This window comes from Bacillus rossius, chromosome 13, assembly GCF_032445375.1.
Source record: "Bacillus rossius redtenbacheri isolate Brsri chromosome 13, Brsri_v3, whole genome shotgun sequence".
Classification (NCBI taxonomy): domain Eukaryota; kingdom Metazoa; phylum Arthropoda; class Insecta; order Phasmatodea; family Bacillidae; genus Bacillus; species Bacillus rossius.
In genome coordinates this window covers 2,625,410-2,637,808 of record NC_086340.1, presented here as the reverse complement: position 1 = coordinate 2,637,808, position 12,399 = coordinate 2,625,410, and the positions used below count along the sequence as shown (strand labels likewise).

The window sequence follows — 12,399 nt, the reverse complement described above, 5'->3', positions numbered from 1 at the left end:
TCAGCCTCTATCGATGGCAGTTTGAACACAGTCTACAGCAGTAGAGAGAGCCACTGTCGAGCAGAGCTACAGCAGGCATAGAGTAAATAGTGGACTTATTAGAAGTGTCATTACTTTGGGGACACATATTAATATTGACTCTGCATATATATTTTGTTCTAACTAGCACTGTTGTGTTTACATTCTACATATTCCGAGCAAGCGCGCACGTCCACTTCTGATTGGCAGGAGCGAAGATGGCCTAAAAAAAGAGGGTATTTCTTCCCTCCTTCAAGGAGCAGGGTGGTTTTAGGCCTCTGGGGCCAGTAACTGGTCTGATATTCAGGAAAAGGACTAGGCTAAGATAGGGAAGTATGGAAACAGATTGAGTCTTTATGATTTATCAACAGCAATATCATTGATGATGATGATGATGATTATGATGATGATGATGATGATGATGAATATTCCACGCGGAGTTGCCCCAGGTAGTGGAGCAGTGATGGAGGAAACAGTAAAAATGCTACTGAATTTCTCTTGGCAAGGGGAATCTACAGTGGTAGTAGACTCTACCTAATTTTCATTAGCTTAGATTGATTTCTGAAAGAACATTGACAAACAAAAATCAGAACGGAATGGCTGTGATTTAAACTTGGGCAGTCCCTACTCTAATATATTTTACCTTATGTTTGTATGGAATTGGTTTAAAGGAAAGCGAACTCACTAGTACTGAATTTAGCAAAGTAGAACAGAATTATTTCGAATTACCTACTGGGAATACAATCAAGAATTAACCAAACCAATATTAACAACTGAAAAAAGATGAACTGTTTAAAATTTAATTTAATACAAAAAAGTGTTTTTGTGTTTCGAATTCATGCGCGACAAGGTGAAACTTCTTTCTTATTAGGTAATCATAATCATAATCATAATCATAATCTTTATTGTCGTTAAACACAGAGTGATATAAATTATTTAAATTTTCAATCACACTATTCACATAAAAAAATTAATGGTACTTATAAAGTTAACTGCCTAAATGTAGATACTTTAAGTAAAATAAAATAAATATTGAAGCGTCAATCATTTTAGGTTAAAGAATTTGAATTTATATATCGATTTCACGTGTATCGATGTCAATGACGACAGAGGTCGATTTGTAGTATGAAAATAAAAACATCTTGATTAAAGTACACACTGGAAAAGTGTTTGTAATTTGTGAAGGTTGTGCAATGTGTGATTGTTCTTGCTGAAAGCATGGGCCGTAAGAGCAAGTCTACTGCAAATAATCTTGGTAGAGCTTTAATACGGGATAGATTTGGCGGCGCTGGGAAAGTTAGAAGATCTCGCGATGGCGATTCCTTGGTAAGCATAACAATATTTTGTAAGACCCTTTCTACAATGTCACGGAAACGGAGACAGATCTGAAGAGGGAGTATTGTATATGTGTAAAGATTAGGGGAGTTGATGAAAATTGGGCCGCCTTGAGAGACATACTGGTGCAGATGGTGGAGCATTTTGTGCCTGGAAGGAGGTTAGGAAAAGGGATTGATCCTACCTACTATGGGAGGGAGATAGGTTCTTAAAGAGAAAGTGTAGGAGGCTACTTGCAAGGGCCAGAAGGAAAGGAGGGGGATAAATAAATACAAATGGAGGAGTTGGGTTAGGAGCTAGGGAGGAAAACAGTGTGGCAAGGAATACGTACATGGAAAGGCTAAAGGAGGAAAGAAAATGGGGCGGACCTTTACAGCTATGTGCGAAGGGTGAAGGGAGAGGAAGGAATACCGGTGCTCAGGGGAAGAGAGGGGCAGGAATGTACGGAGGATAGGGAGAAGAAAAATTTTCTACAGGATCAGTGCCTATCTGTGTGTGTGTGGGAGGGGGGAGTTATGGGAGTATCGGAAAGTAGCAAACACGGTAGAACAGAGAGGTTTAGAGATAAGGATGGAAAAGGTGTGGAAGGAGGTCAGGATTTTAAAGGGGATGAAGCCACCTGGGCCGGACGAGAACAGTCATATTAAGTTAGGGGTTAAGGAGGTATGTAGACACTTAACGACGATAATGAATGACCTAGTTTGGGTGGTTGATAGACAGCGTGGATTCAGGAGAGGATTCTCATGTGAAACACAGATGGCGGGGGTTGCTGGAGGATCTGGTGGAAGTGGTGGACGGGGGAAGCAGATGGATGCAATTTTCATAGACTTTTAAAAAGCATTCAATAGATTACCTCACAAGAGGCTAATGTAAGGTTTCTGTTTGGTCGTCATACGGCACAACGACGACAAAATTAGAAATAGAATCTATTTCTCGTGGGCCCTCGGGTCCCGTTTTTTGTCAGGTTGCCATTGCGGCGACCTTGTATTTCATTGGCTACTAAGCTTGTTGTGCCCGTCGCGGCATTGCGACTCCAGCTGAACGGTAAATTTGAAAGTAGCATCTCATTTAAAAATCATTTATCCTATACTACTTAATTTTTCTTGATTATCTCGCAAACATTGTTTTTCAGCTTGCACTAGAGTCTCCGCTCTCGCTCTGCACAGTAAAGTGGCACATAGTTTGTGAAAAATGTTTTTGTTGTGCCTCCATGCACATCTAAGACTTTAAACGTATTCTTTTTTTTTTCTTTTTTTTTTCAAAAAAATCACTAGGCCTATTGTCTTATTTATTTTTTCTTCCTCTTTCTTACATCTTTGACAATAATTCACGAAATTAAGCAGGAAAATGTAGCACTCATAAAAGCAAGCTTTTGTGTGAATGCATTTAGTCACTACAATCTAACATTTATACTTCATATTTTTAAACTGTACAAATTAAATATTATTTCTCAAGTGAATTGGTTAAATTTTATAACATTTATGGTGGAAATGTTTGGTAGCACCAAAGTATTTAAAGAATTTAAGTAATCTTACCCATAATCTTACACCTTTTGTTGTCAGAAATGCCTGTGGATGTAAACCTATAAAACATTTTACTTTTTAGACATTTACTAACTCACCAACCTGTTACATTTTCTATGATCAATTTAATCACAACGTTACTGATACAAATCTATTTTTAACTTCATACTCAAGTCATTCATCCTTTATGTCTCTCTTCACTAGCTTCTAACCTCCTAAGTACTGTTAGACAATTTTTAAGTCTGTTAGTTTCATATTTACATTTTAAGATCTACGTTGATAACCAGTGTTCCTTGGTGAATCGTGTGTTGCAGCTTCACACTTCAGAGATTGCTGATGGCTACGATTGGGGGAGACTTAACCTCCAATCAGTAACTGAGGAAAGTTCCTTCAAGGAATTTCTTTCAACGGCAGAATTGGCAGAGACAGAATTTCAGGTATGTTGCGTCATGTTTGTCCTGTTGTTACAGTACCAAAATGTTGTACTGAACTCTAGGTTTGGAAACATGTGTGTTTCTGTCCCGAAGGCAGAGAAGCTGAACATCACGTTTGTGAACCCCAAAAGCAGCATCGGCTTGCTGTCGCGGGAGGAGCGCGAGAAGGTGAAGCAATCGCAGGACCGCAATGCGCAGCTGCTCGGGATCCCGAGACGGTGAGCTCTGCCTTGCAGTGCATTGTGGGTCCTTCCCTCTTGCCCTTCAGTCGAGAACGAGCGTGTGCAGTCTTCTGCAGGTTGCCCTACTTTTGAAAAACACAAACTTCAGTGTGTACGGCCTACATGTATTTAACATTTGGACGGTGATATACATGTTAATTATTGTGAACTAAGAGGTGAGAATAAATAGATAAATATCCATGTATATCTGAAGTCATTAAAATTTTTAATGGATTCCTAAAAAACTCCTTATTACTTAGTAGGGGTCTTTCAGTATTAAAAAAAAAATTGATAATCATGAATAATTTGATATTTATTTAAACATTTCAAATTGAATATATATATTTTTAATTTTTACACATTAACAACAAAAATAAGGGGGGGGGGGGGGGGGAAGTAACATGTAAGAGGCTAAGATGATTTATTAAAAAATTTAATATGTTTTATGTCACACACTTTTTTTTATATTTAACAAATAATCAGTTTAATATGTTTAAAAATTTTAATAATAACTCTATTTGATAAAATTTTATTTGTTTAAGAAAATATACTGCCGATTTCTTTTTATTTTCCTTCATTTTACACCTCTTTATTATGATTCCATTTGTATTCCTCCCTTTTTTATTATATTGTATTTTGAATCAATTTTTGTGTGTAAAAACAAAAATTTTCACTGTGTTTTTGAATTCAATTTGAAAAATATTAAACATTTGTGAATATTGTGATATTCAACTAAACAAACTATTTTTTTTATTTTTTCTTATTTGTTTATATTTTTATACCTTCGGCTTTAGCGGCGGGCACGACACTTACAGACGTGACAATTACAAAATGACAAGAGGTTTGCTGCAAATACGTGGACAACCCCGCCCGTCGTCGGTACCAAGCACTGCCCGAGTGAAATCCCACTACGGGTAGGCACATCCGCGACCGGCCAACTCGTGCAAGGGTGACGTGCCAACACGGAACAAACAGTAATGGAAAGCAAACACAATCAGACAAAATAACGAGAAATGAGGATATAATAAGTATAATCATGATAATAATAATATTTTAGTTTAAAAATGAAATAAAAAACATTGAACAACAATGACAGTATAATAAAGTCGGTATCGTCAGTATTGGCAGGAGCCTGCTCAGTAGCACGCCGGGCCAGCGGGAGATAGGCGCTGTGTCGAGGGGGGGCACGGGTGTCGGCAGGCCCCGCTGGGACGCGGGCACGACCGCCGAGGAGCTCCAGGCCGCGGAGCGCGAGGAGTTCCTGCAGTGGCGTCGCCGCCTGGCGCTCCTGCAGGAGGGGGAGGGCCTGCTGCTCACGCCCTACGAGAAGAACCTCGAGTTCTGGCGCCAGCTGTGGCGAGTCGTGGAGCGCAGGTGAGCCGTCCCGTTCCCGGGCCCAAACCCTTCCCCGGGCTTCCTGTCCGAGTAGCGTACCTTCACGTGGAATATAATTATTTGTTTACAGTTCAATTATTATGTTCGTTTTATAGGTAAAAACATAAGCAAAAAGAATACCTTTAACCTCTCAGATTTAATATCAGTTTATAATCGCACAGTCTTTATTTCAGTCTTATTTAGTTTTAGTTGTTGTAAATCTATTCATTAAGTACTAAATTTTTATTTTTGTGCTATCTAGACCGGTATTCCAAGACAAAAAAAATAAGGGTGGAATTGTTGAAATTTTGCTACGCATGTGTCCTAAATGAATTTAATTATTTATAGAGTAGAGGTTCTGGGTGTCTTATTCTTTGCTGTTCTGTTGCCCAAATTCTGCGCATGTGCAGAGCTCACTTGTTCGTTGAATTCGTTCAGAGCTGCCTGACTAATCCACTCCCCTTTCGCGATGGGCTCACCACATGACATTGGGGGTCGGAGCAGGTTCTTGTGCCCCTTGTCGCCTCTATGACGTGATGGTGGATCACTTGCGGCAGTTGCGTGGCGCACGTGTGAACGGAGCTAACGCAGCGTGTCGTCGTTCACAGCGACGTGGTGGCGCAGATAGTGGACGCCAGGAACCCCCTGATGTTCCGCTGCCCGGACCTGGAGCAGTACGTGAAGGAGGTGAGCCCCGACAAGATGAACATGATCCTCGTGAACAAGGCGGACTTCCTGACCGTGCAGCAGCGCGAGGCCTGGGCGCGGTACTTCGCGGGCGAGGGCGTGCCCGTGGCCTTCTTCTCCGCGCTCCTGGCCGGCGAGGAGCCGGGCATCGATGACGAGGTCTCGGCGGGAAGTGGAGACCGAGACGATGGCAGCAGTGATGGTGACGGACGGGAGGTCGAACCAGAAGGAGCAATCGCCGCGGGTTGCGACACCGTGCCGGCGACGGGCGACAGCACGGCTCCTGAAGCTGCCGGCGATGAACACGAGCAGTGCCGAGAACCTACCGTCGGCAGTACGGACCCGGGGGAGCCCACGGCCGCCGCAGACGAAGCAAGTGCTGCGGAGGACACGGACGAGAAGCTCACCGCCGAGATCCGGGACCAGGCCAAGCTGCTGACGCGCAGCGAGCTGATAGCTCTGTTCCGAACGCTGCACTCGGGCCCCAAGGTGATGCCCGGGGTGACCACCGTGGGGCTGGTGGGGTACCCCAATGTCGGCAAGAGCTCCACCATCAACTCCTTGATGATGCACAAGAAAGTGTCCGTCTCTGCCACACCGGGGAAGACCAAGCACTTTCAGGTTGGTTCACATTTAAATGTTGGTACATCACCTTTGCAACTTGGTGTCGAAGTAGAAAGGTAAGATTGTTGGCTCGGTGGCTAGAGCTGCTTTTGGTGGAAGAAGTCCCAGGTTTGACTCCCGGTTCTTTTTCTTTGACGTGTGTGCTGCAGAAGGCAACATGGAAACCATCGTAGAATCCCCCTGTCATTACCTGGATTCATCATATTCTGACACAGTAGTGAAGCACTCATGAACATAAACATAAAACATATCTCATTAGAAAGGTAAAAGTAACTAACAAAATTTTCAAGGCGAACTGTAAGTAATAAAATTAAAAAGAGCTCTCAGGTTTAAGAGTTAATAGTGTTTTTACTAAATAATAAATGGTTGTGGTTTAGTTATATTAATACTACAATGCTGAAAATTTTTCTTAGGGAATTTAATAGTAAGAAGTTTTCTCCCATTAATAGTTATAAAAATTATTGATTGATATGATTACTGGTCATTTGTGGCCTTCGAAAAATTATTTTACTATCAAGAAATTTTTTTTATTAATTTTACAATATAAAAAGGCTTTTCACTATATGTTTGTATGAATGTGATTTAAGATAGTAGATTTGATTGTTAGTGTTAGCAGATCGGATTTCAGCAGGGGTAGGGGCCAGAAGTGTGCCGTGCCGGCAGACTCTGTGCCTGGAGGACAGTAGAGCACGGTGGAGGCAGAGGTAAGGCCGTGCCCAGCTCTGGTGCGCCGTGCCGGCAGACGCTGTACCTGGAGAAGGACGTGCTGCTGTGCGACTGCCCCGGCCTGGTGATGCCCAGCTTCGTGCTCACCAAGGCAGACATGGTGGTGAGCGGCATCCTGCCCGTAGACCAGATGCGCGACCACGTGCCGCCCGTCACGCTGGTGGCCAGCCTGGTGCCCCGCCACGTGCTGGAGGCGCGCTACGGCCTCATGCTGCCCGCGCCGCCCGAGGGAGAGGACCCCGCGCGCCCGCCCACGGCCGAGGAGCTGCTCAACGCGCACGCCTGTGAGTGTCCCGTGGCTCGCGACACGTTGTTGTGTGAGGAGTTGTGCCCAGCCTGGATGCCGGGCGGGATCTGGGCCATCGCCTCGGCCTCGCCTGTTGCCTTCTGCATCATGGAGATAAACGTGCAACCTTTGAATATATATACTGTATAGAAGTCGCGAGTGGATAGGATTTACTCTACGTTTTTCAGAAGCGTATGACGAGCAGCCTGGGGAACTTCACCGCTGCAGTGCGCTGCCGTAACGCCCTGTATCGTCCTAGGTTGTTATTTACACGTCAGAGCTCAGCACTGTCGTCCGCTGTCATTTCCCCCGCACCCCACCACCCATCATTTACTGCAGCTCGAGGTCGTTCGACGGGAGGGGGAAGGTATGTTTGAAGGGTTCGACGCTTGTCCGCTAGGGACCACCACAAGTCGATGCCCTAGAGATGGTGGCGATTGCGGCGGTGAATTAACCAACTACCTCAAAACCGTATTAGAAATTTTAACCTGGGCTGGCGACTTCTATACAGTATATATATTCAAAGGTACAACGCAAAGCCCTGCCTTGGACCTAAGAAACAAGTTTTTAGGCCACAGCAAATTCTTTTTATTTTTTATTTAATTTCATTTTGATTTTAAATTGAATAACAAAATTATTCACGAGTACTGAATATTTTTTTAAATAAAATTTAAACAAACGAGTAAAAAATTTTTTTTTTCATGATTCAGACAAAGGCCCGCAAAAGCCTGCGAGCCGTATTAACGCCTGTAGAGATGTTGTGCCTGGGGAAACTTGCACGCTGCTGGTAGTCTAGCAGTGCCGTCGCGTGTTTGCGCAGTCAACAGGGGCTTCATGACACAGAACGGCCTGCCGGACAACCCGCGCTCGGCGCGCTACGTCCTCAAGGACTTCGTGAGCGGGAAGCTGCTGTACTGCCACGCCCCGCCGGGCTGCAACCAGGCCTCGTACCACGCCTTCCCTGACGCCGTGCCATCGGGCGGCGCACGGCAGATCAGCTCCACCGCCGCGCGCATGACCAAGGTAGCGCTGCGCTGCTCTGCTTGCCCTCCCCCTCTCCTCTGCTCCGGCGTGGCCTCGCGCCAGCTCTCAACGTTCAGTAGAGACCGTCCCCACCTCCCTTGTCTTGCCATCACATGCATCAGTCCAGCGCCGCCTCCTTGCCACACTCGGAGACTTAACTGCAGTCTGTCCCACGCCTGGACAGCGGTACAGGATAAATGGCTGCCACTGTTGCCAGACCTGATACCACCCCAGGTCGTCAACGTTAGATAATTTATTTTGCATACCATATTTAAAAAATAATAATTTTGTTTTTTGTTTTTTAGTTTTACTGTTTGTTGAATTTTTTAAAGAATATAAATTAGTGTTTACTGACAGTATTAATAATGTTATTGTATTTATAATTTCAACATATACGATTTTAAAAGATTTCTTAATATATATCTAACCAAAATAAGTGTCTTTTTGACTATTACATGATGCATTTCTACAGTTAAATAATATGCATTATGGCATGTTGTTGGACAGAACCACTAGTAGAATTGTGATTTCAAATCCACATTCTCCATAATCAAAAGGTTTTTGGGGGGCGAATTACATTCAGAGTTGCGTTACTTCCGGGTAAACGCGGTACGTTTGGCACCCTCGACATGTGTTTTGGTTTGTGTGGTGGCAGCCCGTGAAGGTGTCGTCTGCAGACCTCGACAAGGTGTTCTTCAGGAAGACCGTGCCCGGGGTCCACCAGAGGGGCGTCCCCCCGCAGCCCGGGACAGCTCAGCCGCCGGACCAGGACGAGTATGTCGATGTTCAGGAACAAGACCGCTACGTCCCTTCGCTGTTGTGCCTGTTCAACTCTTGTCATAAACCATTACTTACATTTTTTATTTCACTCAACTTTTCAAGACCAAATTTCATTGGTTGCATGTAGAGATGTGAGTGGGAAAATTTTTTTAAATTTTTTTCCATTATCCACATAGCATCACATAATTTAAGATAATAGGTTGATATACGTTGTACTTGAATTTATTTTCTGCAGATAGGTAAGAAGTGTTTGGACAACAATTTTAGTTCCTGTCAGTTGGTAAGAGCGTAGCATGTATCCTACCCACCTCTCAAATGTTACGTGAGCCATTAGGTGTCAAGGAAAAATGGAAATGTATGATTTGGTTTCCTTATAAAAGTTAATAAAATGTATTTGTTTTTTTTTTTTTTGTTAAAGTATAACTTGGAAAATGTTCCTAGAAAAATTTCAGGTTAAGTACGGAAATTTTTTTCAAACATACTTTTACTGGAAAATTAACATCTCTAGTTGCACGTAATCTTATTAACACAAAATTATCCTCGTTTATACTACTTCCTAGTTTTCCAACATTTCATACCAGTCCCTGTAAATTTATATAAGTACATAGTGTTTCATTTAACTTTACCTTCCACCTGTAAGTAATCAGCATGTGTGATACTACGACCAGACAGCTATGTTATGCGCTGATAGGTCAGGGGGTCTATGCCCTCACGCATGTTCCAATTGAATTTTTTTTCTTTTAATTATCCTAAAGGATAAAAAGGATTATGTAGCTCGTTAGAAAGTTGAAAATAAAGGATTCTCAAATTTAACTGTGAATATTTGTTAGTTGCAGGTTATATACCGAGCTATATTACTGAATTTTTTTCATTATTGTTGACAAACAAGAGTATGTACTTGTTTTCAATCCCATGTATGAATAAACTAAAAATATAAGTTTTTTTTAGGCAGTCTTTTTTTTTTCTTTGTAGTAAGACTAAATGTGTTTACTTGTGGCAGTAGCGTAGCCAGGATTTGTGTATGGGGGGAGTGGGGGGTTAAGAAGCATGTTTCTCCCCCCTCCCCTATTGAAGCGTGGGGGTTTTGGGGTTCTCTGGAAAAATTTGGATTTTAAGGTGTAAAATAGTGCTATTTGAGCAGTTTTCGGTACTTAACTTTAAATATTGTAATGGTAATAATATTATTAATTTTTTAATAAAAAAATTGTTTGAATGATGAAGTCGGAAATCAATTAAAGATATTTTAATCAATCCAAGTGCCTTGTCCACGTCCACTCAAAATCATAAATTATGCTCGAAGCTCGACAATACAAAAAAAAAAAGGAATAAAATGGTTGGGTTTCGGTAGAACTAGCCTATTTCTGGAAACAATTAGCTTTAGCTTGAAGAATTACCCAGTCACCACCTGCTTATAATTACCGCGCTGGTTAAATACAATAGGTGTAAGATATTTGAAAACTTGGGATCCGTCACGGCGTCACAACCTTATAGCTTCTGCTCGTGACAGGGTTAGGGGAAGGGAAGGAGAATCGGTAGGGCTCGCTTACTCTTCCCCTCCAGTGCAGTGGCCGGTGATAGCAGTAAGACACCCAGGCTTTTAGCTAACCTGCTTTCAGATAAGAAAAAAAAATGATGGCAAGGGGGGGGGGGGGGATTAGTACCCCTAAAAAACCCCCCTGGCTACGCCCCCGAATTGTGGTTGTGGAGCGCTGGCGGTTCGCCCGAGACGAGTGAGGAAGCCCAGGACTGGTGTGTTGCAGCGACGGAGGAGCCTCTGCGTCCGGCTCGTCTGCCAACCCACAGCAGCGACCCAAGCCCTGGAGGAACCACCAGTACAAGCGCAACAAGCGCGAGAAGCTCAGGAAAGTGTACAGCCACCTGGACCAGTAGCCAATGAGAGCAGCCGTCACGTTCAGCACAAACCTACGCCGACCCCAAACATTGTTGTGTATATACGCATGTACTCTGGTGCCTCTCTACCTCGGAGCTTGCAAAATATTAAAAAGCTGTGACATTAATTCAGTGTCTTTTATTTACTTTTATGTGTTCAAGCTGCAGATAGACATGCCTGTCAAATGTTAAGTCCATTTGAGCTGAATTCAATTATTATAGGAACTTTTAAGTGGTCAAGGTTAGACTTAATTATTTTTTAGTTGAGATTTAATCAGGTTTCAAGTATTTAAAGAATTTTTTTTAAAAGTGTAATAAAATCATAGTTATAATAATATGTAGATTATGTTACAATACTAAGCTTCAAAATAAATAAAAGATGTTCATTCAGAAGTAGCATTAATTTCCAGTGTTTTGAAATGTAAGTATGTAGTAGGATTTAAGGTTGGCAGTCCGATCCGACAGATGGCAGACGTAACATAATGTTATGTTGCTTCACACACATTACAGAGATATCTGGCTTTAAAAAATATACTTGGTGATGAGGTTACATATATTAAAAACCATCACGGGTTAATTATTTACTCACATATTCAGCATCACAGTAAATTTTTTTCCCAAATTGAACACACCATATGGCTTGTGCTACATTATCTTAAACTTAAAATTGAAAATGCTTAAAATGTGCTCCGAATATGCAGATAAATAATAAATACAGTACGAGTTTTCACTTAAGGTTTCGCTGTAATTTACTTTTAAAGTTAAATTATAATGAGGACTTGCTCACAAAAATGGAGCACGTGATAGAAGTGAAAATTCTTTGGCAATTCAAACCTCGACTCGTAAGTAAATAGTGAGGGGTAAAATGGTAGATAGAGACAGAAATAGAGAAGACAATTACAATTTTCTAAATAAACATGAATTAACAAAATTATTACTCCAAAATAAAAGCTCAGTTTATCAAAAAATATTTAGTTACACAGCTAAAATAATACGTGCTTGAAATAACACCATTTCCTTGCGAATATGGCCCGTGGCGCGGTGCACCAACCCCGCTGTGTTGCCCTCCGCCCAGACACTCCCTACTAGATGCCAGCACGGCGGGGTTCAATCTGAGCCCGCGGCCCGCCCAGTTCTCTGCACCATCCGCAACATATTACCCGCCCTTTTAGCGCCAAAAAACCAGTAACGCCCAAAAACAAATGCGGACAGCAAAGTCCAAGTTCCCGCCCATTGCTTAGTACTCTGTCCCACTCTTCTGGAACCATCCTTCTGTTTCCTGAACCAACATGCTTGATATTAATGCATGAATTTTTTGCATCCCGCGTGTCAGAGCCCAGGGTTTTATCTGGGCTCAACTTATCTAGATTTAGTCTAGTATAGTCAGTGAGGGGAGTTAGTCATGCCGCCAATTGCTGCCATGGCTGGCCAATCCCCCTCCTAGCACATGATGCATGCTACCCCTCCCGCATGGCTAA

At 42.6% G+C, this 12,399-nt stretch overlaps 1 protein-coding gene across 1 annotated transcript; it reads left to right on the top strand.

Annotated features, from left to right (window-relative positions):
- The first annotated feature begins 1,117 nt into the window (after window positions 1-1,117).
- On the top strand, window positions 1,118-11,049 carry LOC134538099 (large subunit GTPase 1 homolog). The gene is made up of 9 exons (XM_063379118.1): window positions 1,118-1,344; window positions 3,191-3,313; window positions 3,404-3,528; window positions 4,732-4,905; window positions 5,514-6,213; window positions 6,959-7,226; window positions 8,049-8,251; window positions 8,907-9,025; window positions 10,792-11,049. Exons 1-9 carry the CDS (start codon window positions 1,237-1,239, stop codon window positions 10,919-10,921), a joined length of 1,950 nt encoding a protein of 649 aa, XP_063235188.1. The 5' UTR covers window positions 1,118-1,236; the 3' UTR covers window positions 10,922-11,049.
- The last annotated feature ends 1,350 nt before the right edge of the window (window positions 11,050-12,399 follow it).

Excerpts from the sequence above, each read along its gene's own strand:
- LOC134538099 (XM_063379118.1), top strand. The coding sequence starts at position 1,237 with ATGGGCCGTAAGAGCAAGTCTACTGCAAATAATCTTGGTAGAGCTTTA. Across the intron at positions 6,214-6,958 it reads GGAAGACCAAGCACTTTCAG|ACGCTGTACCTGGAGAAGGA; the intron begins GTTGGTTCACAT and ends CCGTGCCGGCAG. Across the intron at positions 7,227-8,048 it reads GCTGCTCAACGCGCACGCCT|TCAACAGGGGCTTCATGACA; the intron begins GTGAGTGTCCCG and ends GTGTTTGCGCAG.